General features: G+C 40.1%; 1 protein-coding gene across 1 annotated transcript in view; it reads right to left on the reverse strand.

Moving 5' to 3' along the window:
• The window catches only part of myo1hb (myosin IHb), an 87,221-nt gene that overhangs the window by 23,495 nt on the left and 38,518 nt on the right, over positions 1-25,208 (reverse strand). The window contains exons 10-24 of the mRNA XM_036562949.1: positions 23,165-23,284; positions 22,989-23,056; positions 20,932-21,037; positions 20,650-20,730; positions 20,428-20,519; positions 14,620-14,714; positions 14,098-14,144; positions 13,855-13,935; positions 9,214-9,319; positions 8,988-9,105; positions 7,461-7,574; positions 6,364-6,440; positions 5,054-5,122; positions 4,831-4,915; positions 8-170 (exon numbers count right to left, since the gene is read on the reverse strand). Of these exons, the coding sequence (XP_036418842.1) occupies positions 8-170; positions 4,831-4,915; positions 5,054-5,122; positions 6,364-6,440; positions 7,461-7,574; positions 8,988-9,105; positions 9,214-9,319; positions 13,855-13,935; positions 14,098-14,144; positions 14,620-14,714; positions 20,428-20,519; positions 20,650-20,730; positions 20,932-21,037; positions 22,989-23,056; positions 23,165-23,284 (1,422 nt within the window). The remainder of the gene's footprint in view (positions 1-7; positions 171-4,830; positions 4,916-5,053; positions 5,123-6,363; positions 6,441-7,460; positions 7,575-8,987; positions 9,106-9,213; positions 9,320-13,854; positions 13,936-14,097; positions 14,145-14,619; positions 14,715-20,427; positions 20,520-20,649; positions 20,731-20,931; positions 21,038-22,988; positions 23,057-23,164; positions 23,285-25,208) is intronic.

Here is a 25,208-nt window from a genome sequence, read left to right on the forward strand (position 1 = left end):
GTTGTACCTCTTGCATGATGGGTGGAGGCGTTAGCCAGGAGGTTTTGTCTAGCACAGATTTGGGCAGATTGTCTTTAAGTCGTGTAAGGTAGCTTTGCCGAACGAAGGCCAGATAATCCGAGTTATCCAAGCTAACAGGCTGGTTCCTGTTCATGAAGCCTTTGATGAATCTGTGAAAATAAAATATATTCATTGTAACATTATGCTGTACCAAGATGTTCAAATCAAATTCATTTTTTGGGATACTATGGAGAACGTATGTTGTAACCCGGGTGCTTTTCTTTCTTTTGTGACTGTTGTGCTGCAGCGAAACACTACCCCTGTTTTGCTTACCATTGTTTATTTATTTATTTATTTATTTATTTATTTATTTTTTGGGTCTTGCTTTTCTGAGTTTTTCTGTCTAGCACAAAAATTCTGTCTAGCACAAAAATGATTTCTTCATATGATCAAAGGAAATGATAGAAGCCAGGTTAAAATGTGGAATAAGGTTTTGTGGTCAGATGAGACAATTGTTGGACAAAATTCAAAACACTATGTGGTGTGCAAACCTAAAGCCAAGCATAGACTGTGAGATTTAAGCCAGTTTTTAAGCCTGATGTGGCCACAGCTGACTGAATTTAATGACTGGGCAAAATTTCAGCTTCGTCAGCCATCGTTTACTGTGCAGTGTGAGAAGGGAAGCAATGCTTGTTTAACTGCCCAAATGAGCTCCAACTGAGCAGTTGGATGACCAAACTTGTCTTGCAGTTTGAGTAGTCTCACAAACCAATTTCTTAAAATGATCGAAGGAATTGACAGAAGCCAGGTTCCCCCCTAACTGTGTGATCTACTGGAATTAATGATCATATTCAAATTATAGTGCCCTTTTTGCAGTAAACAACTAACCAACAAAAAGAAGCAAAAAAAAACAAAAAAACAAATATAATTACAGATTATGTAAATATGATTGTTGCAGCTCTATAATTAAATCAAATAAAAGTGCAACAGTCAGTACTAACTGTTTACATAATGTTAAAAACACAAAGGCACAATAAGCTTGCTATCTCACTCCAGGTAACTTCATTAGATATGGTTAGCTAAAATATGACCAAATGTCAGAAAATAATCTCTTTTCCAGATAGTAGCTCCTGCAAGATTGCATTTGCTTTGTCATTATGCACTGGTGTGGTGTGGTGTTTGTACAGTGACTGTAGTAGTGCTGCAGAGCTGATTGTAGCAAACTACCAAGCTAGCCAGTAGCAGCACCAGGATTGCCATTTGCTTAATAAATGATTAGTTATTGGTTAAACTGGGATTTTGATTGGTCAGTATCAAAAATGGAATTTCAAATATGCCATTTTTGGTGAGTACATTTTTATTTGCATTTTGGTTTATTTATTCAGAAAATTTTAATATTGTAAACTTGACCAGTTATTTTGTGTGGGCCAAAGATACAAATGAGCTAGCATAGGTCTGATGGGCCCAATCAGATCACCACCACTGTAGCTAGCTAGACTTATGGCCAGAAATATTAGCACCCTTGCAGTTTTTTCAGATAATGACCCAGTTCTTCCAGCAAATTGGTGAAATTAAAATATTTTGTTATTTACATGTGACTTTCCTTTTCCTTACCTGTTTGCACTGACACAACACAAAAATGACAAATCTGATTTTTTTTTCACACAGAACTTTTAGACATGTCTTAGAAAATAGATTGGACAATATTGCTGGCACCCCTTAGAAATTGTAAGATGAAACTGGATGTCAACCAAGGCTGCAAGATCTTAATGTTCTTGTGTCCACTGTAAGCAAAGTCATCAAGATATTTGCAGCCTGTGGCACTGTAGCTAACCCCTCTGGACATGATATTAGTTAATCTTTTCAAAGGGTGTGCTACCAAATATTAAGTTGAGGGTGTCAACAGTTTTGTCCATATCTTTTTTTTTTATTTGAATGGCTATACTAAGTAACATTATTAGTGGAATAAAGAATTGTGTAAAGCTGTTTCTGGGTTTATTGTGAGTTATTTGGAAGAAAAACTGCCAATATTCTTGGCCATGACTGTTTTTTGCTTTTTATATTTAGCTAAAGCACTCACGAGAGCCCTTTTTGTCATCTTATTTAATGAGGACAACAGCTGCAGCTATTTGTAATACTGGCAAATAAAATAATTGTGGACACAAGCTTCCTGGTTAGTTACACCTTGTCCAGAAGGCTGCCTGAATTTATTCACACTGGAGCTGTCACAGTCTTTGTATAAAATGATGTTAGCTAACTGAGTTTACTGTGTTTAGAATATGTAGGACTTCATGTAAGCAGTGGTAGAAGTGGACCAGAACCCTGTTCTGGTAGTAAAAGTTGGGAGGGAACAGCACTGCAGCTCAGAGTTTCAAATTCTACGTAAATATTTTCAAACCACATATACTGTAGCTGTTTTACTTTATTCTACAGTGTGTGCATGAAACAAAGTGTCTGTTGAACACACTCAATATCAGCATACAGCCCATACAGTTAATGGGAAATCACATAGCAGCAGGATCCACCCACCCATATGTTTACTTAGGCCTACATAGGTAATTCATGTTAGCATGCAGTGTATTTGGAATGCAGAAGCATCAAAGACACTGTTTAATTGATGAGAAGAGTGTTGGTGTGCTTTCTAATTTCCTCAAACCTTGGTTCCATTTATTTGGATCTGATCACTCTCCCTGAGTGTAATTTATGTGTAATAACAACTGGATGCTGGCAAGCTAACTAACTAACTAACTCCAGTTGGCCAAAATAAGCTTTAGCCAACAAGGCTATACTTCAGAAACAATGGCAAGCCTTTTTAGCCTAAAATGCCACAAGAAATACAAACCATCACTCAATTTTCATTAGTAGTCAAATTCAAGATATATATAATTTTTTATGCTTTTATGAGTACAAATTCTAATTCCAGAAATCTACTTCACAATTTGTACTAGTGATAATATCCATTAAGCAATTTTGGCTAATCATATCCCCAGATATAATTACCACTGGACAAGCAAGTTAATTAGTGGGTGGTATTTTTGTGAACCCCAACATTTGCTTCATATGATCATATAAAACTAAAAGATGATATTATTGTAAAAATAAAGTAAGAAGAGGCTTCCACTACAATCACCTCTTTAATCAGCCTGCAGGATCTTATTTTTCTAACTTTTTCTTATTTTTATTTCTTTATCCTCCTGTTAATGTTCACCTAGTGTAAAGAGGATAGAGATAAAGTTCTACCACACATATAAAAAAAAATACAATTGAGAGACTCTTCCAAAGCATTCATCATTTTGCAATTCAAGAAGTATTTAACATGGATTCACATGTTGGATTACTAACTATGGTAATTAGCAGCGGTTCCCAATATGAGATGACATCTGGCTCAAAAATCATAAAGATGTGTATCTGAGTGGGACTAAAATTATCAGACCATCACTGTGTGTAACAAGTGAAACAGCTGGTAATTCAGCTTGTAATTTTCTCAGGGGAGGAGGGAGAAAAACATAGACGTGGTCAACCCAAACAGAAATAAAATCACTGAGCATCACATGTAAGAGACAAAAGTACCCCAGGACCCCATGTAAATCCCATCTGATTAAGGCTAAAACCACAAAACCTTTTCACACAGAGTTTCCAGTTTACCAGTAAAAATTACTATAAGTTATGACTTTTCTTTCTGCTGGCTTAAAATACTGTGAAGAGTATCCTGAGTCATATCGAATTGCCTGCAAAATGCATTCTATATATTAATAATAATATTGGGAAATCAATATGAATGTTTAGAGTATTTTTAACAAATGCTTCTTAAGGCCAGTGGTGGTGGGTAATGTGTTTGCCTCTCAGTACTAGCGTTGCAGGGTGAAGTCTTGTTCGAGTGCCATCACAATTTTAGCTAATACCTTTTCAGCCTACCTTTTCAATAGGCTAGCGGACTTGGTTTGTGTTTATTAGTAGGGATGCGAAGTGAGGCCAAGGAGTGGAAAAACAGTTTCAATGTTGTAGATCTCTAAAGTCATGCATCACTCTGTAGTTAGTATCCATATTCAGAATTCTGGGTTTAAGCTGGATTTCTTTATGACAGAAATGAATAGGATTTTCAAAAATCACCGCCATCATGCACTGTGGTACACAAAAAAGTTCCAAACCTATTATGTTTGGCCTGCATGTATTTTTCCACTGAAAGTCATTGAATCCTAATTACATTAATCCTAAATCCAAATTACATCATTAAGGAGTTGAAATCTAAACATTGCTATATCCTTGCTAATAGCAACCTTCCACTCCTGTACATTGAAATACTGCTGCATGAAATTAAGTCTACTATTAAACTTAAACACTATTATATAATAACAAAAACAGCTACTCCAAATTTACCCTTCAACTGCCAAATCAACTTAACTACCACAACTGATAAAGCTTGCTGGTTTGTTTGGGCTATTTTGGTGAGGCTACCAGATCAGATGTAGCAAAATTCTTATTTTAACTTCCTAATAATCTCATAGGTCAGAGGATCCAGTGACATTCAAAGAAAAAATGTATGTAGGAGAAAAGGTATTGGGTTCATTCATTTTTGCCATGGAGAATTCCAGCTTAGATGCAAAGTTTCTAATATAGGCAAGACTTCAGTGGTCTACTGTAGGCTACTTCACTTTTTTAACCACAAGAGCTCTAATTATATATAATGGCCCTTTAATATGTAACTAATCTTAATTTTATAGAGCTATTTAAAAATGACTTGCTTAGTTTGTAGATCTTTCTTGTTCTTCTACAATTGAGGGTATAAATGTTTTGCTGTAGCTTATGCATTTGGCTAGTTTAGTTTCCTACTTCTTGATAACTTTGACAGCCCAGGCCCTCCTCTCTCGCTCCTTTCTTGCTTGCAGACCTCGCCAACAAGCTTCAAACTTGGTAGCTGAATACAGAAAGGCAGACAGAATGGGACATGAGAGACCGATGCTGAATGTGAGTGTTTCCTTTGTAACTGTGCTATATTAGCTTAAAGCTAAGCTGTATTAGCCTAAAGAAATAATATGCATTTCAGGTTTATTACCTGCCTCTTTCTGTCTCAGGTAGTCTCCTTTCATTCTGTAGCCTTTATATTTTGCTTGGATTCTTGTAGCTGTAACAAAAAAATGAAGATCATAGCCCTAGCTTCTAATAACCAGCTGTGTCCCCTATACTTTCAAAGTTAGCTAGAGGCTGCAGGGGAAATTACTATACAGGGTAGGTATATCCTCAATGCCCTGCTGTTGTTGTAATCCAGATGACAGAATATAATTATATTATCAGTTGATTGATAAAATTCATCTGATGTGGACTATCCCAGTGGCTTTCAAGATTAATGTGTAACCTCTGTGAAGACAAGCAGCATTACTGGCTATTAGCATTAACATTAAATACAATTATGCTGAAGATAAAAAGAAAGAAATTTGTTTGAAATATTCAAAATGATTCAGCTATAAAAGAAAAGCAACCTCACAGTGCTCCCCTTCCATATTTAAAATAAGGTAACCAGATTTCAGAAATTAAATCTGGGGACATTTCCAATTTGGTGTTCAATATATCATTAAAATATCCAATGCTTATATCTGAGAAATAAAAACGGGAGACAGTTCGAGGTTTGTGTATTTTGACCACGGTAACTGTTATACTGTAATAAACTATGGTGAAGTCCAACTAATAACATTGGGTACTAACTAAGCAATTTTGTAAATAGTGTCAGAAAAACATACAGTAGACTACCATGGTGAGTGAAGCTATGGTAAACTATGGAATATTCAATAAAAAAAAATGGTCAGCATGCATGAGAATTACAATTGACCTTTTAAAGATTTCCTCCTCACAAGATGTGTCACTCTCTGGTGTTTAGAAATAAAGTTGTTCAGTAAAAAAAGTCAATTTGCTTAGGCGGGGATGTGGCAGGGATGTGTTTACCACAAAAGATTCAGTCGTTGCATGCGACTTTAATCCCTGGGTTACTTGCTAGATTGTGGTTCTGGTTCTTTTATACAGTATTATTATCTGAAACTAATTCATTTGTTATTAAGGACAATTTGTCAGCCTCCCTTTATGCCACTCATTATTGACCTAAAAGCAGGGCCACTGACTTATTTGCACAGACCATTTTGAAAACAGTATTGACATGGACACAGTAGTGGCATGGTAATGTGTGTGTAGTGCTTGTATGAGTGTGTGAGACACAGCGGTGTTGCTGTGGTTTTATCATGCGGCTCTGTACATCAGCAAGGTGGAGCTACATGGTAGGGGTTTCTAACAGAGTAGCTCATTTTGTGTACTACCGAATTTTAGAAATTGAGTTAAAAGCAGCTAAATCAAATCAATATGATATAGAAAACTTACCCAGTTCATGTCTACAGATGTCAAAGGCATCTTCAGTGGCAAACAGTGTCCGGGGATGCCGAATAAAGATTTTGGTCCTTGATAAATAAGAAGAAGGCAGCAATCAGAGGCAGCCAGCTCAGATGTATAGATGGGTGACAAAGGACAAACCAACATAAAGCGTGCTGGAGAATGCTGTCTAACACATGGGTCCAAAATCTTCTATTGATGTTCAGTTGGATTGAGATCTGGTGAAGGTCATAGCATATGATTTACATAATATTTATATTCACTAAAATCTATTCAGTGACTTTTAGTGCCCTCAGGACTGGGACATTTATCATGGAAAAGACCTTGCCTATCTGGATAAAAAATGTTGCATCGTAGGATAAAGGTGATCGGTCTGAATAACTTTGTACTGGTTCACTGGGACAAGTGGACCCAGTCATGCCAGCAAAATCCGGCCCCCCAACAATGTAGGGGTCCAGCATTCAGGCCTGCAGCGTTCTCTTGGTGTACAGTACATATGCACTCTTCAAGACTATGGTACAGGATGACTCCTCTGCCCATGCACTTTTTTCACATCTCTCTAGACTGGCGTCTATGTTTTTTTTTTACCACTCAACTCTCAAATGTGTATTTGTTTTTGTAATAAGGGGTTTATGCACTGCAACGTTTCTATGAAAGTTAACAGAATATTCTTGCTTAGTCTGAACACATTGCGCACATTCTCAGTCACTTTAGAAACCTTTGCTGTTCTGTTTTTATTTATGAATTGCACTAATTCACAAGCAACCCTACTTACTGATGTTTTCCCACAGATCTAAATGCAGATGTCACTTTAATCACTGTTACCTACTGGACCAATAATCTTTGTGGCTGACGTTACTGCCATCCATGCCCCAATAATGACCCCTCTTTTAAAGTCACTTAGATCTTTTTCTTGATAAAAAATAATGGTTAACTAGGCAAGCTCAACATTATTATATATGCCACAGAGTATGGTAGACATTAACTGATTAATTCTATCAGATATATTACACTTGTCTGGAATCAACTGCATTCATTGTGTTTCTCAACTCTTTTCTTTGTCACCCATATGTAGGATGGTACAGTACCTGCCCATCTTGTACTCGTCCGATTTGTAGCCCAGATGTTTTACAAGCCGTTCCACGCCTTCAGCTGCTGTTCCTTTCCAATTGGGCCAAGTGTCTGGACACAGAGGCTTATATCTGTACAAACCACCAGGAAGTGTAAAAATGTTCATGTAGTCAGTTTAGATATTATCTTACATTTTAAGAGCTGCTGTTTTTCATTTTCAGCAGGTCGATCTTTGCCACTTACAGTTGAATGAAAATGTGGGCACCCCCACCCCAAGCCAAAATAAATTTTTGATTGATTTTTGAAGTGAAAAGTAGTAAACACCGTTACTTTATGTTTGATTAACTTAAAAATAAATAAATAAGTAAATAAATAAAAGGCAATAAAAACGGGAAAAAGGACCTGCAAAAAGGTTTAGCTTATACAGAAGTGGTGATGCATTGTTCTACGGAGCAGCACTGCTTGTACAAACATGATCTACATGGAAGAGTCATCAGAAGAAAACTTTACCTGCGACCCCATCACAGAAGTTAACATCTGAAGTACGGAAAACAATCTAGATAAGCCAGGGACATTTCAGAAACTGATGAAGAAAAATAAACCTCTATGGCCACAATTACCAAAGGTCTGGAAAAAGCAGCATTTGATGAAAAGAACATCTTGCCAACTGTTAAGGATGGGGTGTATCTATTATGCTTATAGACTGTGTGGCAGCCAGTGACAGAGGAAGGGCAGAAATTGCAAGGGTAGGGTCTACTAAATATGAGCAAATTCTGGAAGCAAATTTGAAACAGTCAATCAAGAAACTGAAGCTGAAAAAGAGGCTGGCTTCAACAACAAGGCAATGATCCAAGCTTAGCTCTGCCATGAACTACTTCAAGAAACACAGGCAGAAGCTTTTGAAATTTCCCTCATAATCCCCTGACTTTACCATCACTGAAAATCTGTGGATAGATTTTAACATGCTCTGCAAGTAAGATGCCTCAAGAATATTGCAGAAGTAGAAATGTTCTGCCCTACTTTGTAGGGTGTCCAAACATTTGCACAGGCCACAACTACTATTTTTTCTATTTTTAAATTAATCAAATATAAGTAAATGTGCATTAACATTTGCCCTTTTTTACAATAGTTTGCTGCAGAGGTTCTTCTTTTCACTTCAACAATCAACAAAATTAGTGCCCAAAGTTTGGCTTATAACTGTAGCTAAAAACATTACTAGCTAGCAGTTTAAAGCCTAAATTTTGTCTGTACATTTGTCCATTTATGTAGATAATTCTGACATACAGTGTTAGCAATCACATAGGCAAGTCTATGAAATGGCATGCAGTTTGTAAAATGCTAATTGGAAGGGTATAACCTTTCTTTAGCTACACTGGCTGTGCAGCTTCAGTGTAAAACTAAAGATGTAATCTTCAACATTAAAAATGATTTGGCTAATCACTACAATTGTGTTATAAAGTTGTGTAAATCTGATTTTTTCACCAAACAATTTCTTTATTGTTTCAATTTCTCTCCTGCAGCACATGTTGCTGTTCAAACTGCACCTTTTGAGGAAGAGCTCATATTTCCTGCGATAAGCGAAGCCAGAACGCCTCACCCTCAGGTGCTCCATCAGCCCCAGGTATTTGACCTGGTGCCTCACCAACACATCATCAAAGTGGCCTGCAGTGTGGATAAAAGGCGTGAGTGAGATAGGGGTCAACCTCTTCACTTTGTAAAACATTCAGCACACCTCAGTGCTGTCTTGTGGGTATAAGGTGAAAGGCTCACCTGGATGCTTGCCCTCATTAGGTTTCAGGCAGCGCACATACCATGGCTCCTTGGACATTAGGATTTCTGTCAGGCCAGCCAGGCTGCTTTTAAATTGGGTGGCCACCTATTTAGTTCCACAAATTCATTGTTCTCAACTGAATTAGTTTCTTTTTTTCTAAACAGTACACAGTTACATTGCCTGTCAAAGGTCTGGAAATACCTTGCCTTTTCAGACGTATGTTTTACATTGCTTTGGCATTACTCCATGTTTCAGGTAATTATTTCTTCAGTTTTTACATTTCCTCAAAGAAAAATAGTAGTGTCACAAGTCATGGCCAAGTTTGCCACCAGAGATTCTCGTCCCCTGAGTTTTAACTGTTGCCATGATCACAGCTTAATCACACTCACCTGTACCTAGTCAAGATCCCTGCAAAAGGCCTTATCTGTTCTCAGCTCACTACGAAGCATTTTTTTGTAAGGGTTCAACCCTTACCCTCTGGTGGCCAATCCAGAAAGATATGCTGGGGACCCAGAGACCTGTAGAGGGTTTCTCTTGCAGTGTTCTCTGGTGTTTGAGCAGCAACCCTCCCGGTTCCCCACAGAGAGGCCCAAAGTGGCTTACATGATCTCCCTATTGACTGGTAGGGCTTTGGCTTGGGCCACATCGCTGTGGGAGCAAAACTCTCCTGACACTGCATCGGGAGAGAGTTTTGTCAAGGCCATGCAGGCAACCTTTCATAAACCCATCGGGGGTAGGGAGGCGGCGCCCCGCCTCCTGGCCCTCTCCCAAGGAGCCCATTCGGAGGCGCTAATTGCCGTCTTCCATCAGGGACTTAACAGGAGGCTCAAGGATGAACTAGCCACCCGGGAGCTGCCCTCCACGTTAGAGGGTCTCTACGACGTATGCATCCGTCTGAATACCCGCATGCATCAAAGAGACTTGGACCGCGCTCCTGCCTCCCATCGCCCCTGGTGCCCCTCTCCAGCCGGGCCACCACCTAGTGGGGACCTGCCCGAGCCCATGCAACTGGGTAGTGCTGGGCTGCCTGATTGCGGTTCTGGGGCTCAGTCATTCGAGGCCAGACCCCCTGGCAACACCAGTCGCCCATCAGGAAACGCACAGGCCTGCTCCGGTCAGGGGCCAGTCATCCTTTTCCCCCACTTTAGGGCTCTTCTTGGAAGTAAAACTTTCATGGGGGCCCGGTCAACACACCACCTTGCAGGCCTTCATTGACTCAGGAGCAGCAGAAAGCTTTCTTGATGCCACGTTGGCTGCTGAGCTGGGCCTACCCATTGAGCCCCTGGAGTGTCCTCTACTGGTTATGGCCATTGACGGCCAGTCTCTGGGGTCTGGGCCCGTCATTCATTGCACTGGGCCAGTAACCTTGCGAGTGGGCCCCCACAGTGAGAGCACTGTGCTGTACCTCACCCAAGCCCTCCACTTGCAACTAGTGTTGGGGTTCCCTAGGTTGAGGCAGCACAACCCTCGCATTGACTGATCGACACAGTCCATATATGCGTGGGACCCCCGGTCTAACGGTCATTGCCTGGTCGACCCTGGCCCCATCGGAGGGACGCCCTCCCTCAAGGGTCCCTCTATGCCGGACCTTTCAGGGGTCCCCAGAGACTACTGGGACCTCAACGACATACTCTACCTCGACAACATACTCATTTACAGCTGGTCCCTCGAGGAATATGTTGGGCATGTCAGGAGGATTCTGCAACTATTGCTGGAGAACAGCCTATACGTTAAGCTGAAGAAGTCGGTGTTCCATGTCTCTACGGTGTCCTTTTTGGGCTTTGTGGTGTCCAAGGGCACCCTCTGCATGGACCTGGCCAAGTTTAGAGCTGTGGTGGACTGGCCCCGTCCTACCTCCCTCCGGTTGGTCCAACGTTTCCTGGGGTTTGCCAACTTCTTCTGACGCTTTGTGAGGAACTTCAGTTCCATGGCGGCACCCCTCACCGCCCTTACCCGGAAGACTCCAGGGCCCTTTCGTTGGACCATCGAAGCCCAAAAGGCTTTTGAGGAGATGAAAGCTCAATTAACATCTCCCCCGGTCCTCCAGCTGCCCAGGAACCGTTTTTCGTCGAGGTAGACGCTTCAGAAGTGGGCATGGGGGCCATACTCTCCCAACGCCTAGGTCCAGCCAAGAAGCTCCACCCATGTGCATTCTTCTCCCATCGTCTTACCCCAGCTGAACGCAACTATGATGTCGGGGACAGGGAGCTTCTGGCTGTGAGGCTCGCCCTGGAGGAATGGAGGCACTGGCTTGAGGGGTCTAAACATCCCTTTGTGGTCTGGACCGATCACAAGAACCTGGCCTATATCCAACAGGCAAAGTGGCTCAACCCTCACCAAGCCCGATGGGCGCTGTTTTTTAGCCGCTTTGATTTCCTGCTGTCTTATAGGCCAGGCTCTAAGAACACCAAGCCTGATGCTCTGTCCAGACAGTGGGCACCTCCGGGCCTGACCCTTCCCCGGAACCCATTATTCCCACTCCTTGGATCTTGGCCCCACTCCGTTGGGAGCTGGAGACTTTATTGCATCTTGCGAAACGTGTGCATGCTGCAAGACTCCCCAGTCACGGCCCCAAGGTCTCCTCCACCCACTGCCCATCCCTGTGCATCCATGGTCTCACGTCTCCCTGGACTTTGTCACAGGCCCACCCCCCTCCAAAGGCATCACGGTCATCCTGGTCCTCGTGGACCGCTTCTCCAGGGCATGACAGTTTGTGGCACTGCCCAAGCTTCCATCTGCCAAGGAGACAGTGGAGCTCCTGTTACAGCATGTAGTCAGGGTCACAGGATGCCTAGTGATCTGGTGTCTGACTGGGGTCCCCAGTTCACTAGCCATTTTTGGAAGGCCTTCTGCCTCTCCTCTGGCTTCCACCCAGAGTCCAATGGCCAAACTGAGAAGATCAATCAAGACCTTGCCCGGACTTTGCGGTGCTTGACCTCCGCCAACCCCTCGTCTTGGGTGGAGCATGTACCCTGGGTGGAATATGCCCATAACACTCTCCGGCATTCGTCCCTGGGCATGTCACCCTTTGAAAGCCAGTTTGGGTTTTCTCCGCCCATGTTCACCAAAGAGGAGCGCGAGGTTGGGGTTCCTGCTGCAGAGCAGTTTGTGCAGCATTGCCAGAGCGCATGACGGAAGGCCCGTGCTTCCCTCCTGGCCACCCCCGAGGCCAGAAAGCAGGTGGCAGACCGCAAGAGGCGCCCGGTACCCACCTTCCGGCCAGGCCAGCGGTTCTGGCTCTCAGCCAAGGATTTTCCACTCCATGTGGAGCCTAAAAAGCTGGCGCCTAGATATGTGGGGCCCTTTAAGATCGACTGGCGTATCAACCCGGTCACCTACTGGCTACGACTTCCGCCCTCCATGCGGATCCACCCTGCATTTCACGTGTCGCGCCTTAGGCCGTTCCTTTGTGGGACTCGGCCCCCAGCACCGCGACTTGTTGCTGGCTCCCCAGCTTACACGGTCTGCCGCCTCCTGGACTCCCGCCATGTGCGGGGTGGCATCCAGTACTTGGTAGACTGGGAGGGCTACGGGCCTGAGGAACGGGCTTGGGTTCCAGCATGCCGTATCCTGGATGGGCACACGCTGCTGGCCTGGGGACTTTTGGGGCCGTCCCTAAAAGGGGGGGTCCTGTAAGGGTTCAGCTGGCCCTGTCTGCTGCCAGCAGAGGGCAACGGTGGCAGGGTGTCCAGCCGGCCCCTTCTGCTGCCAGCAGAGGGTGATGGCGGCATGGTGTCCAGCCTGCGCCGCCAGCTGCTAGCAGAGGGTGACGGTGGCACGGGGCCATAACTTCAGGGAACTCCAATTCCAGAATTGGGCCCTAATTAGGCCCAATGCAACACACCTGTGGACTCCTCTACTTAAGGCCGTGGCAAACAGTGGCGTTTGTCACACCTTTGTAGAGGGGTGACCGGTACGGTACTTAGTGTTAAAAAAGAAAAGAAAAGAAAAGAAAAGTCTGCCGTTCGCCGTTTTCCCGCCTCTTTTTTCCCCTTTCCTTGAGGTGTTTTGCCTGTAGTCGCCTGTGCTCCTTAGTGGCACAGCAGAAACCCCACAGGTTCGAGCCTGGCTTTGGGTCACCTCATCCGTGTGTTTCAAACTCACAGTCCAGTGCCCCGATAAACTCATTTATCCCTCTTTCTCTCTGTTTTCCATTTCTGCACTTGGGTCTGCCTCCCCGCCGTCCTGTAACATGTTTATCCTTGTCCTTGTGTTTTCCTCCCAAACGGCTATACTTGCTCCTAGTTTTGACCTTTTGGCATGCCTTGCCTACTCTGTTTTTTTTTGACTGTGTTTTTTTTGCATCTCTTTCTTGATAATGACGTTTTGGGTTGATACCTACTTTGAATCTGTTTTTGACTCTGTCTGTTGGCCTTTTGTTAAGAAGTTACCCTGCTAATGGATAGTTCAACTCTGAAATCTAAAACAACTTTTTATATGTTACAGACAAACTGACAAAAAAAAAAACAGTTATTAAAATTATTTCAAAAAGCTTTATATCCCCAAACTTATGACAGGCAGTGTACTCTCTGTAGGCTCAAAGTAACTGTTTTGTAAGGGGGTTTGGCCAGCTTGATTAAAATCAATCTGACAAAACTTGTACAGTCTATCAATTTTAATTTTTTGTCTTATTTTTTTACCGTTTCAGGCCTTTTCTTGCTGTCCGGCTCTGTGGTGGGGAAACACTGCTGTATTATGGGATTTTGAGACTGCCGCATAACCTGAATAAGACACATCAGGAGCGTTCCAGTCCAAATTATGCATTGAGGTTTCAGATGATAAATGAAAATGCACAGTTTTGGAACAGCAAATAGCCTAAGATATGAATCGTTGCCAGATGAACTGCTTATTAACACTGGAAACGATATAGCTTGGGCACTCACATCTTTGATGTTCCTGTACAGGAAATCATTATTCTTGTCAAGAAATCCTGAGAAAAGAAAGTTGTTAAAGAAGCTCAAGGAATATCACACTTAACATTCTAAAGTTCAAAATTGACATTTTCAATAATATAAAACTAATTTGGTTGCAGATAAATGTATGAAACAATTCTGGTTTGCTAGTCCTGTGCAAATATTTAACATAATACCTATAAAAACTTTTAAGAAAATTGTAGATGTGTCTAAGATAAATGAGCACAGTATATTATGTTCAATTAAATAGCCTGCTTCCAAAATTCAATGAAACGTTGCATAATATGTGAAAAAATATTCATTACTACCTAGTTTGGCACATTTTAATTTACATCGTGATTCATGTAGATAGAACCTAAAAAATGATTCAGTGTATTTCAGTTTTATGTCTGTCTGCTGCTTTTTTCTTTTCATTTGTCTCTACCTGTTTATCGTCTGATGATATACAGGTAATGACAAAGGAAAAGAAAGAAGCAGCAGTTTTTCTCTTACCGGTCACACTATAGGTCACCTCTCCAGCGTAGTGGAGCAGGCGGAAGTCCCCTCGGTCCAGGTTCTTACGTGTCTTTTGGTCAGCCAGCTTGTGCCTGCAGATGAAAAAAATATTGAATTTTCGTTCAGGATGATACCCTTATGTGAGGAAGGGAAACGAAAATTCTATAGCACTGATTATATTCACAGTATTCAACTGCGTCATTAAGAAGACCACATCACCATGTTGGTAGGCAAGCTGCAGCTATGACTGTGCTCTAATGGAGCTCATCTCAAAGCTGTTACTGCAGCTACAACCCTGTAAGGGAATAAAAATCAAGCAAAATAGAACAGAATGACCACGAAAAAGAAAAAAAGATATGTGGATGCTTTAGACGTAGTCTCCTGTACCAACTATACAAGGAGAAGATTAGCGGTGGACTGGATCCATATAACCTGCATTTCCCCAAGGTTCAGAAAATTCCAGTGTGTAAGATTTTACTAAACTAATAAAAGTGGCTACCAAAGCTGCCAAAGCTCTTAACTAATAAACTCATACATATAAAGCTGAAGTCAGCTTCGTATTCACCAGCTTCTCATTTAAATGATGTTGCAATTACACTGAGGTGCCTTAAATGTAGAACGAATATTGAAAGTTGCCCCGATTAATCACAAAAAATAGAACTCTGAGCTGCAAAAGAAACGAAGAGAGGAGGAAGGAAATCTCTCAGACAGACCTAGACCCCGGGCACAGACACAGAGGTCACTGGCAGAGTCCTTTTAGAGAGGCAAAGATTATCCAGGTAGCTTATACACCATGCATCCCAAACCATACACACTTCTGTACTTTACCTACTACACTAATGAGTGCACTTCTAACCGTATATGTGCTATTTTTTGCACAGTATGAAGTGGACTAGTATGGTTTGGGATGCTGGGATAATAGCACAAGCAAATCTCAGCCCTTTAGATTTTAGCATTCTACAACAACAAATCAAATGAAATTGGGGCAATACACTGTAAAACGTAACTGCACATCTTACAGAAAGAATTAAGTTAACACAACTTAAATACTACAAAAAGTTGAGGTAACTTAATTTGAAAAATTCAAACTAACTCAAAAATGAATTGTTGAGATAGTAACTTCGTCATGTTGAGTAAGATCTTTTTAGCATATTTTAAGCTAAGGTACTTTTATTTAAATGTATTATATTCACTTTTTTTATTAAAGTTGACTTCACACGCAAGTACAGACCTCCCAGTAAGGGGCTGTTTTAAAGATTGTTGAAAATGTTTTTGTGCCTGCGTTGTTTTCACCTCTTCTAACTATATATGCACACATGTAATGAGTGACAGACTATTTACTCCGTGTATCAGTCCTAGGTTTAGCCTGTTTAGAATCACCTACTTTAAAAGTGATGGTTGTCAAGCATATGAAATAGCCTTGATAATCAGGAGTAGCTGGACGCCTCAGCACAAGTGGAATATCTTCTAATGTTTTTAGTCAAAACATTGATTGAAAGTTGATTCAGCGGCTGTTGGAGTGTAAATGTTTTATCATAAATAACTTTATTTGGATGATTCAGAGCTTTTAAGTTAAATCAACTTATTGCAATTTAGTTTAGACTTCTCAGTTTTACTTGATAAATGTGTAGTCAGTGCAACCTTCTTGAGTAAAACCCGCTTAATTCCTGTTGGCTCTTGGAGGAAATATATTTGCATATTGGGCAGATTTGCATATTGGGTGTGTCTTTCCACCCTACCATCTGTAGGTAAAACATACTTTGGCAATTCTTCTTACTGAGTTTTAACTGTAAGTCAGTACTGAGGGAGATGAGTTACCGAGTTCTCACTTGCAGAGTGTAAGCCTGTGGTGACTACATGCTACAGGAACTTATTCTGTATTTTGAGATAAGTTGACAGCTTTTTGCAAGATAGAGTACTGTAAGAGAGGTACATAAGAAATTGATAATGTAGTTTACCATCATTTAAAGATCAACAAAATAATCAGAGTTAGTACAGTTTACTCAATTTACGTCAGCGTTAACAACAATTAACAATTGTTTTGTTCATACTCAGTTCAGGAATTATTTACGGTCAAATTATTTATTATTAGTTATTTAACTTAAACCGTTTAAGGCAATCCGAGTCCTCAAACCATTTGAGTTAACTTACCTTATCAGGTTTTACAGTGTACACTTTAAAAATGTGATTTAAAAAGTGTTAATAAAAACAAACAAACAAAAAAAATGCATTTTACTGCCATTGCTGGATCAGTTATGGCTTTGTTATCTCATTACAAACTGCCACAGCACTGCTGAATGAACTTGATTTTGCCTACCAAAATGGTGGCAGTGCGATTGTGAGGTCAACTGAATATTATCAATTGTCTAGTGGCTATAGCATGAGACTTTGAATACTTTCTTCAAGTTTCATCCAATGAGATGTAAACTCAAAAATGTATTTTTTTAAATGTTATCTTATTATGATTATATGGATATATTATGATTATATGGATAGGTATTTGTGTAAAATTTCAGCTTCTCCAGTGAAAAGGTCACATTTTTCCATTAAAAACACATGCTTTCCCAGTACTTCCTCATGTTTAATGTTCAAAGTCAACATTAATTGGAAAGCAGAACACATTTTTCATCCTTAATGTTATGTGTTTTCAAGTGAAACAGCAGTGCCTGCAAAGAAGGGCATTTGTCTGCAGCAGGCTAACAAACTTACATAACTGATATATGTGTATGCACAGCTGGGAATAGAGGTGATAACTGGTGTTTTTACACAAACTTCTGCACATTAATTGTACAAATACTGTTTATTTGCTGAATTTAAAAGCCATGGCACATTTTTTAAGTTTCATTTTCTTTCCAATATGTCAAAGTCAGTAAATAAATACAAATTGTATGCCAAAACTTGCAGAAAAATGCCATATTTAAGTTTGTTCTCAGTAGAGGATGTGTTATTTTCACTATCAACAGGTAATTTGACTATAGGTGCTCAAACTTAAGCACATGACTATATATTGTGTATAATAGACACTTGTGTGACAAATGCTATGCAGCTGATGGCAGTCCAGGCTTTTCTAGGCTTGTTTAAAAACATGTTTCAGATTTTGACCAGTCAAACAGCACCAGTCACACTTCCAAATAGTCTTGAATAAATTTCCAACCTTGTAAAGATTTTTTTTCAAGAACCTATGTAGCTTGACTCCTCCCCTTAAGATTTTGCTTCAGTCCATGGGGGTGTGACTATTACGTCATGACAAGGGCATGGCCACGACCTGTAATCTATCGCAATTCAGTTAGCATTGCGACTTAAGTAAGGATTCATGTTTTCTGTGTAATTAATGAATGTTTTCACTCTGTCAGTCAATATGACAACGTGTGCATGTAGAAAAGCACACAACTTAAATACTGTGAAAGAGGTAACAGTTAACCCCTTAAATGGATAGCGTGGGCTCAAAGTTTTATTACACACTCATATAACCTAAGAATAGTTCAGCCACTTTGCACATCCCTGTAGTTACTGAATAATAAGCCTTAGTATGTAATAAGCCTAGGCTTTTTGTGAGGGGTTCAAAAGTTGCAGCTGCTATAAATGACCTGAACTTGACTTAATGACAAAACATGTAATTTGTTCTGAGAATATCTGTGTGCGTTCAAAACAATTTAAGCCAGAAAAACACAAGAAACACAGGAAACTTTTGAACTGTGTACTTTTGAACCTGCATCATATCCAGACTAAAACTCAAGTATTTCTGTGGACACACAACAGAAACAGGAAACCCGAACTGAGGAAGACTGTCTGCAATAACTGAGCTAACACTGCTTTGGCAGCTAGGAAGTGCTCTTTTAACAAAATTGTTGTTTTTTACCTGAAGTTACCTGAAATAGGTAAATTCATTTTTATTTTACAAGTTGCTCTCCAGTGTTTATTACACTCTGGTACTTCAGCTACAGTTATCACTTATATCACTTCCAATGTGAACTTTGGTTAAAAAGTATATGGTTTCATGATCACATGAGAATCAACTTTAAAAATGTAACCACGTTGCAAGACATGATACGAAATGTATAGTCTGCTCTAACTGCTACCAAGAGTAGTTTTGTGTTCCCGGTTGGTAAGAGTGCCTTTACTGTTGTGAGTTTGAAGATGGTTTAAGGGATTGTTGTGGATAGACACATCAATCTTCATGTTTTACTCTGGTTTATACATAATTTGTAGTAGCAGGTGAAAGTAAAGTTTGCGTGCATAACTCCTGCTAGCCAAAGCAAAGCTGTTGTAGCGGTTTGTTAATGGCTGAACCTGGCTTCTACACCAAAATAGTGCACTGTTTGTCCAGTATGGAACTGTGCACACATGGCTGAATCTCAGAAGGTTATTTATTAGACATCTTGTGGACTTTATGGGTGCAGGAGCAACTATTTTAATATGTGGTGCACTATGTAGAGAGCATGGAGCAATCTGAAATTCAGCCAGTGTTTTGATCAGGACATTGAAGGCACAGTGTTTTGAATGAAACAGATTTATTGTAGACAGAGCTGTCTGTAGGGACTGTGTTTCACGTGCAGTGTGTGCACTCATGTTGCGTCATATCAGTTGGACGGGGTGTTTTCGCACAGTGTGAGCATATAAATCGCAGGCTTTGGCCATACACAAGGGGCGATTCAAACGTACAGTGTGAACTGTCACCAAAGAACAAGATTTCTAAAATCGCACAGTGTATGCCTGGCTTCAGGGAAAAGTGAACGGAGAGCTGAAGTGAAGGATAAATCTTTGGATAGCAAGAATAAATGGGAAAAAAACCAAAGTTTGCTCTCGTCAGTCGGTCACAAGTAGACAGTGAGGTGATGGATAAATTCTGTAGTTTTGATTTGATTTATTATTTCAAGTGTTGAAAATGGCTCATGATTAACATTTGACATTAGACAATGAATGCAGTTAATGCTAGAACATTAGAGAGTTCACTTTAGCTCAAGCTAATGTCCAGTTAACACTAAATAACCCCATCAAACATAGACATGTAAAACAGTATGTTTGACAGTTGTAGTTGATAGTACAAAAGACAGAATATTGCTGATCCTTCTACAGACTGCATAATGTTAATTATATGATTGTAGTGATTTGTTGCATGCTGATGCAGTGTTCACAGGGTAATTATAGATGTCTGGATTCATTATCACAGGCAATAAAGCATAATTGGAACTCAAAGATAACTTGTTGATTTGGTATGGATCAACACCTCAGCATGAACAGACTTCTTCTTGATATCTTGCTTTGGAAGCCATAAATGGCATTGACTGCTCATAGACATTATGTTGACAGAATGTCAACAAAATGGCTGCAGGACCCCTTTTCCAGGTTTTGCAAACACTATTAGCTTGTGGGTAGCGTGCTCGCTCAGGCTAACATATTAGTTCAAGGCTAGTGCTTTGGTTTATAGATGCAATGGCATGTCTACTCACCTGTATACACAATTCTCTCTCAGTCAGTAGAACTTGAAGTAAAATGCTAAAATTTGGTGCTGTATTTGTTAGCCTGCGATGATTGTTTTTCTCTCACCATATTAAATTTGATTAATTTTGATTTGATTAATGTTTAGTGTGTTTCAAAAAAGTATTAAATCAAGACACCAACATATTGTGTAAAATTTGAATACTTTGAATCATCATATCCCTATTAGTCCTGCAGCACAAAAACTGAAGAAGCAAACTTCAGACACCAAATATATATTGGCTGATTGACTACATTTGAAGTAAGCAAAAAAAATCACCAAATATTCATTTAACGAAAGAAGCACATTGTATTCAGACGACTCACGTGACAAAATGTGGATGTCCAGCCAACTTCTCTTCTAGCTTCTCCAGGAATGTGAAATCGGTGGCTTTGCCTGGACGCAAGCACTCTTCATCCTGCATTGGTGGAAGTATAGCAAACCAGACATATGACATCCAAACAGAGAATGTCCCTTGAGCTATAATGGGGTATAATAGATGCAGACACTGAACAGCAAATTTTACAATGCCCATCTGGCTTTCTCACCAGCACTGAAATAATGCCTCTATGTTTCTCCTCCACCATGTCACAAATTATCTTGTTGTTGAAGTATGGCACTGGTTCCCACTGTTCCAAACCGATTTGAGTGAGACAGAAACAGAAAAAACACCACAAGTTCTGACAAGAAAATGGAACACTGCATCTGGCTGAATTTCTCATAATTATAGTATTGTACTAGAAATTCAGAGAAATGAATATGTTAAGTAAAGAAACTCCATAGTCACCTGAAGACAAAGTTTTGCTAAAAGTTCAGGTATATTTAATCACCTCTATGCCCTCCATCTCGTACTCTTCTTGCTCAGATTTGATGGTGAGCTGGATAAAAAGCTGTTGGAGTTTCTCATTGCAGTAATTTATGCAGAACTGCTCAAAACTGAATGGACAGAAAACCATTACAAAGTAATTTGCAAATCAGGCCACAACATAACAAAATGGTTAAGAAGTTCAAACTTATGTCTTCAGAGTTCAAGTAAAAATCTTGTATATAAAACTTTTGCAAATGAACCTGTGTCAGTTGCCTGACCCACAGGCACTGACAACAGCCATGAGAGAGGGTGGGAGGGTGGTGCCAGAGTTTCACAAGCTGACAAAGGCAGCGATTGACAGCTGCAAAAAAGAGCGGGAGAACGACAACAGGCACAAGAGTCTCGAGCCCCGCTTCCCAAGGCCCGCCTCCTGTGGCTATGTTTGAAATAGCCTTCTACATTCTGCTAGTGTATTGATTCTAGTAGTATGCATTACGACCAACATGAATTTCTACAGTACACCAAAGATACACGGATGACGTACTGCTATGGCAGATTTTTCCAATATACTGCCAGAGCTATCTCTGTGATATACTGCATCCCAAAATGCAACACAGCGATTCCAGGAGTATGTAACCACTGATATAACTGCCTGGAAATTTATAATAGCCCTGGATTTAGCCTTTCATCTATACATTAAAATGGCTAAATGAAAGAAATTTGACCAAATGCTGCTGCACTCAGTGGCACAGTGAAGCCACACCAGCTTTCTCTGCTGGTCTTGAAGTGAGTTTGCTTACTTTGTCTATTTAAAGGTTAACATTCTACATAAAGTGGATAAAACTAACTCAGCTAAACAATCCACTCAGCATTGCCTTTTTTTTAGATTCCTGTGTGGAGCTAAATTGTATACATACTGTCAGACCAAATTACCAAATTATGAGTGCAATGAAAGTGAAATGGCTCTCAAACAGTAGAAAGTGGTGTGTTTGGAAACCACACAGGTTTACCACACAGTTGAACCCAAAGCTGATTTTTTATGAAGTTTATTTATAACTTTGAAAGCAGATAGAATACAACGTCCTGCCCTCTGTCATGGTATGGGATGTATTTTAAAATTCACACAGGCACATCTCTCAACTAAAATCTAAATGTACACATTGAAAAGCAGCTAGCAACAGTGAGTCTTGGGAGGGTCCAATTGGCTCAGCCCCGGATGTTAGTTGGCCCTTTCTTGTAGTATGGGACACAGTGTTTGTCATGTGCTGGATACTGTAAAGTGTACTACTGAGAGCAGTATGCAGTATACAGTATATACTTATGCAGTATGCAGTATACAGCACACAGTATGTTATTTCAAACACAGCCTATGACTCATCCTGGTGGACACACCACAGGGCAGGGACGATGACAGGGAGGTGGAGCAATGAGCTCTCTTTCCCTCTTGGTTCAGGTGCTCACACTGCCTAAATGAGAGCCAGCTGATCCTGGCTAGGCTTAAGCAGCGTAGGCACCTTTAAAAAGGAGCAGAGAGGGAACAGAGAGAGAGAAGAGAGGGATGAGCAGCAGCAACATAAAGGACTGATGAACGGAAAAAACTTGAGAAAAAAAGGACTGGAAACTTTGAACCCACTGAAGTGAGGCTGACTTTTGATTTCGTCTTTGTCTTCTTTGTGTTGTGAAAAATAAGAAAATCCTTCCTGACCTGGTTACTCCTGCCTCAACTGCCCTTGCTTTACTCAGGGTTGCATAGGCTGTGCTACAGAACCCCTTAAACTTCAAGTTTATCTTTAGATTTATTTATTTCTTCATCAATTGTAATGTGCTTCAGGTATTTTATTTTGCTGATCTGATTTTTCAAATTTCTTTTAAAAACCAGAGGATATAATATTTAAAAAAAAGGATGTACCATTTCTTTAGCCTTGTGTCTGTGATCTGAGATTCTAATGTAAAGATGTTTCTTATGCTGTTATCCTGTTTTCAGACTCAATTAGCCCTCTTTTCAGAGCTTTCTGTGAGACATATTTTACATTTATTAAATTTGTCACTCTGTGAAGCATCGGTTTAGGTAAAAAATACCTGTTCACATCGAACACTTCAAATCCATAGATGTCAAGGAGGCCAATAACTGTCTTCCTGGTTGAGTCCTGCAATCACAAATTTGGAGAGCATTTGTTTTTTTCACTATATGATTCTTTCCATATAGAAAATTTTATTATGTTAATGTTGATTGAAGATCGATCAGAGAAACTTGCCTTGTTTGATAATGACTCATTGGTCTTGTTGATGAGCCATGTGAAAGTGCGTCCATAGATGGCTTTGGCTAGTGCATCTCTGGCATATTTTGCATGATCAACAGTGAAGGGACTTAGGACCTGATTATAATTAATTTAAGAGAGAATTGAAAACATAAGCACCTTCAGAAAATATGCCATTAAAGTGTAAAACCTCTGTCCTTAGGCCCCAATTATTGCATACAGTCAAATGCATAAATATTTGTATGTCAACAAAGGTACTGTTATTTTACCTGTCTACTACAGCATATTGAAATTAAAATTAAATAATGACTAAAGTGCAGGCCTTCAGGTTTACTTTCAGAATATTTACATCCAAAATGGGTGAATGATGTAGGAATTACAACCATTTTCAGGGGTTCAGAATTAATTGGACACATTAACATTACAGTGAATACAGCACCTGGGTTAATTCTAAAGGACTGGTTTATTTGTAACCCACACCTCCAGAGCTAATGGATGGACTAAAACTGGGATTATAGCAACACAAAAATGTACTTTACAACTACTTTACATCTATCCATATCTGGTGGGGGGTTATCCCTGAGCTGAGCTTTGCAAGGGCCTCATGAATGCACATTACTTCCTGTGGATAGAGCAATCTGAAAACTCTCTGGAATAAGAAAGTAAAACTACTAAAACTCATATCTACTACAAAGGATCATTAATCATCTTGGTTTGCCTTAATAAGACTGTACAGCCCAAACCCATTATTTTTACTATATATAATCATGAAATTATAACCTTAAATTAATATTTTAAACCTGGACCTATAGCTCCACCGAGTGGCAGAAATGAGACAGGCTGAACCATTTTGAAATCATTTCCCACATAAACTAAAATGTCCTTTTAATGGTACTACATAAAAGTTGGACCATTGAAATGTACTGAATATCCAGTCCACACAGAATTGGGTCACAAGTTACATGATGTAGGTTAAAATACCATTTTTATAAGTAATGAATCTTGTTTTCTTGTTTTACTTGTTCTATCTACAACACTGAAAACTGTAAATAAAAACAAAATGTAATGATTTGCAAATCATTTAAACCCTATATTTCATTGATAATGCTTCAAAGACAACATATCAATGTTGAAACTGAGAAATTGTATTGTTTTTTGAAAAATATATGCGCATTTTGAATTTGATGCCAGCAATACGTTCCAAAAAAGTTGGGACGGGGGCAACAAAAGGCTGGTAAAGTTATGTAATGCTTAAAAAACACCTGGTAGTTAATTGGCAACAGGTCAATAATATGATTGGGTATAAAATGAGCATCCGAGAGAGACTGAGTCTTTCAGAAGTAAAGATGGGGAGGGGTTCACCACTCTGTGAACGCCTGCACGATCAAATAGTGCAACAATTCAAGGATAACGTTTCTCAACATAAAATAGCAAAGAACATTTGCTTTTCATCATCTATGGTACATAATAACATTAAAAGATTCAGAGAATATGGAGAAAACTCTGTATGCAAGGGACAAGGCCAAAAACCAGTATTTGCTGGCCGTGTTCTTTGGGCCTTCAGGCGGCACTGCATTAAAAACAGACATGATTCTGTAGTGGACATCACTGCATGGGCTCAGAAAAACTTCTGAAAAACACTGTCTGTTTAAACAGTGCGGCGCTGCATCCACAAATGCAAGTTAAAACTTAAACGCAAAGAAGAAAGCATATATAAACAGGATTCAGGAATGCTGCCACCTTCTCTGGGCCTGAGCTCATTTAAAATAGACTGAGGGGAAGCGGAAAAGTGTCCTGCGGTCTGACGAATCAACATTTGAAATTCTTTTTGGAAATCATGGACGCTGTGTCCTTCGGGCTAAAGACCACCCAGCTTGTTATCAGTGCACAGTTCAAAAGATATACATGTTTTGGCAAGATAAGCTGCCATCCAGATAATGTCTTTTTCAGGGAAGGCCTTTCTTATTTCAGCAAGACAATGTCAAACCACATTCTGCATGTATTACAACAGCATTGCTTCATATTAGAAGAGTCTGGGTGC

Source organism: Colossoma macropomum, unplaced genomic scaffold (genome assembly GCF_904425465.1).
Source record: "Colossoma macropomum unplaced genomic scaffold, Colossoma_macropomum, whole genome shotgun sequence".
Classification (NCBI taxonomy): Eukaryota; Metazoa; Chordata; class Actinopteri; order Characiformes; family Serrasalmidae; genus Colossoma; species Colossoma macropomum.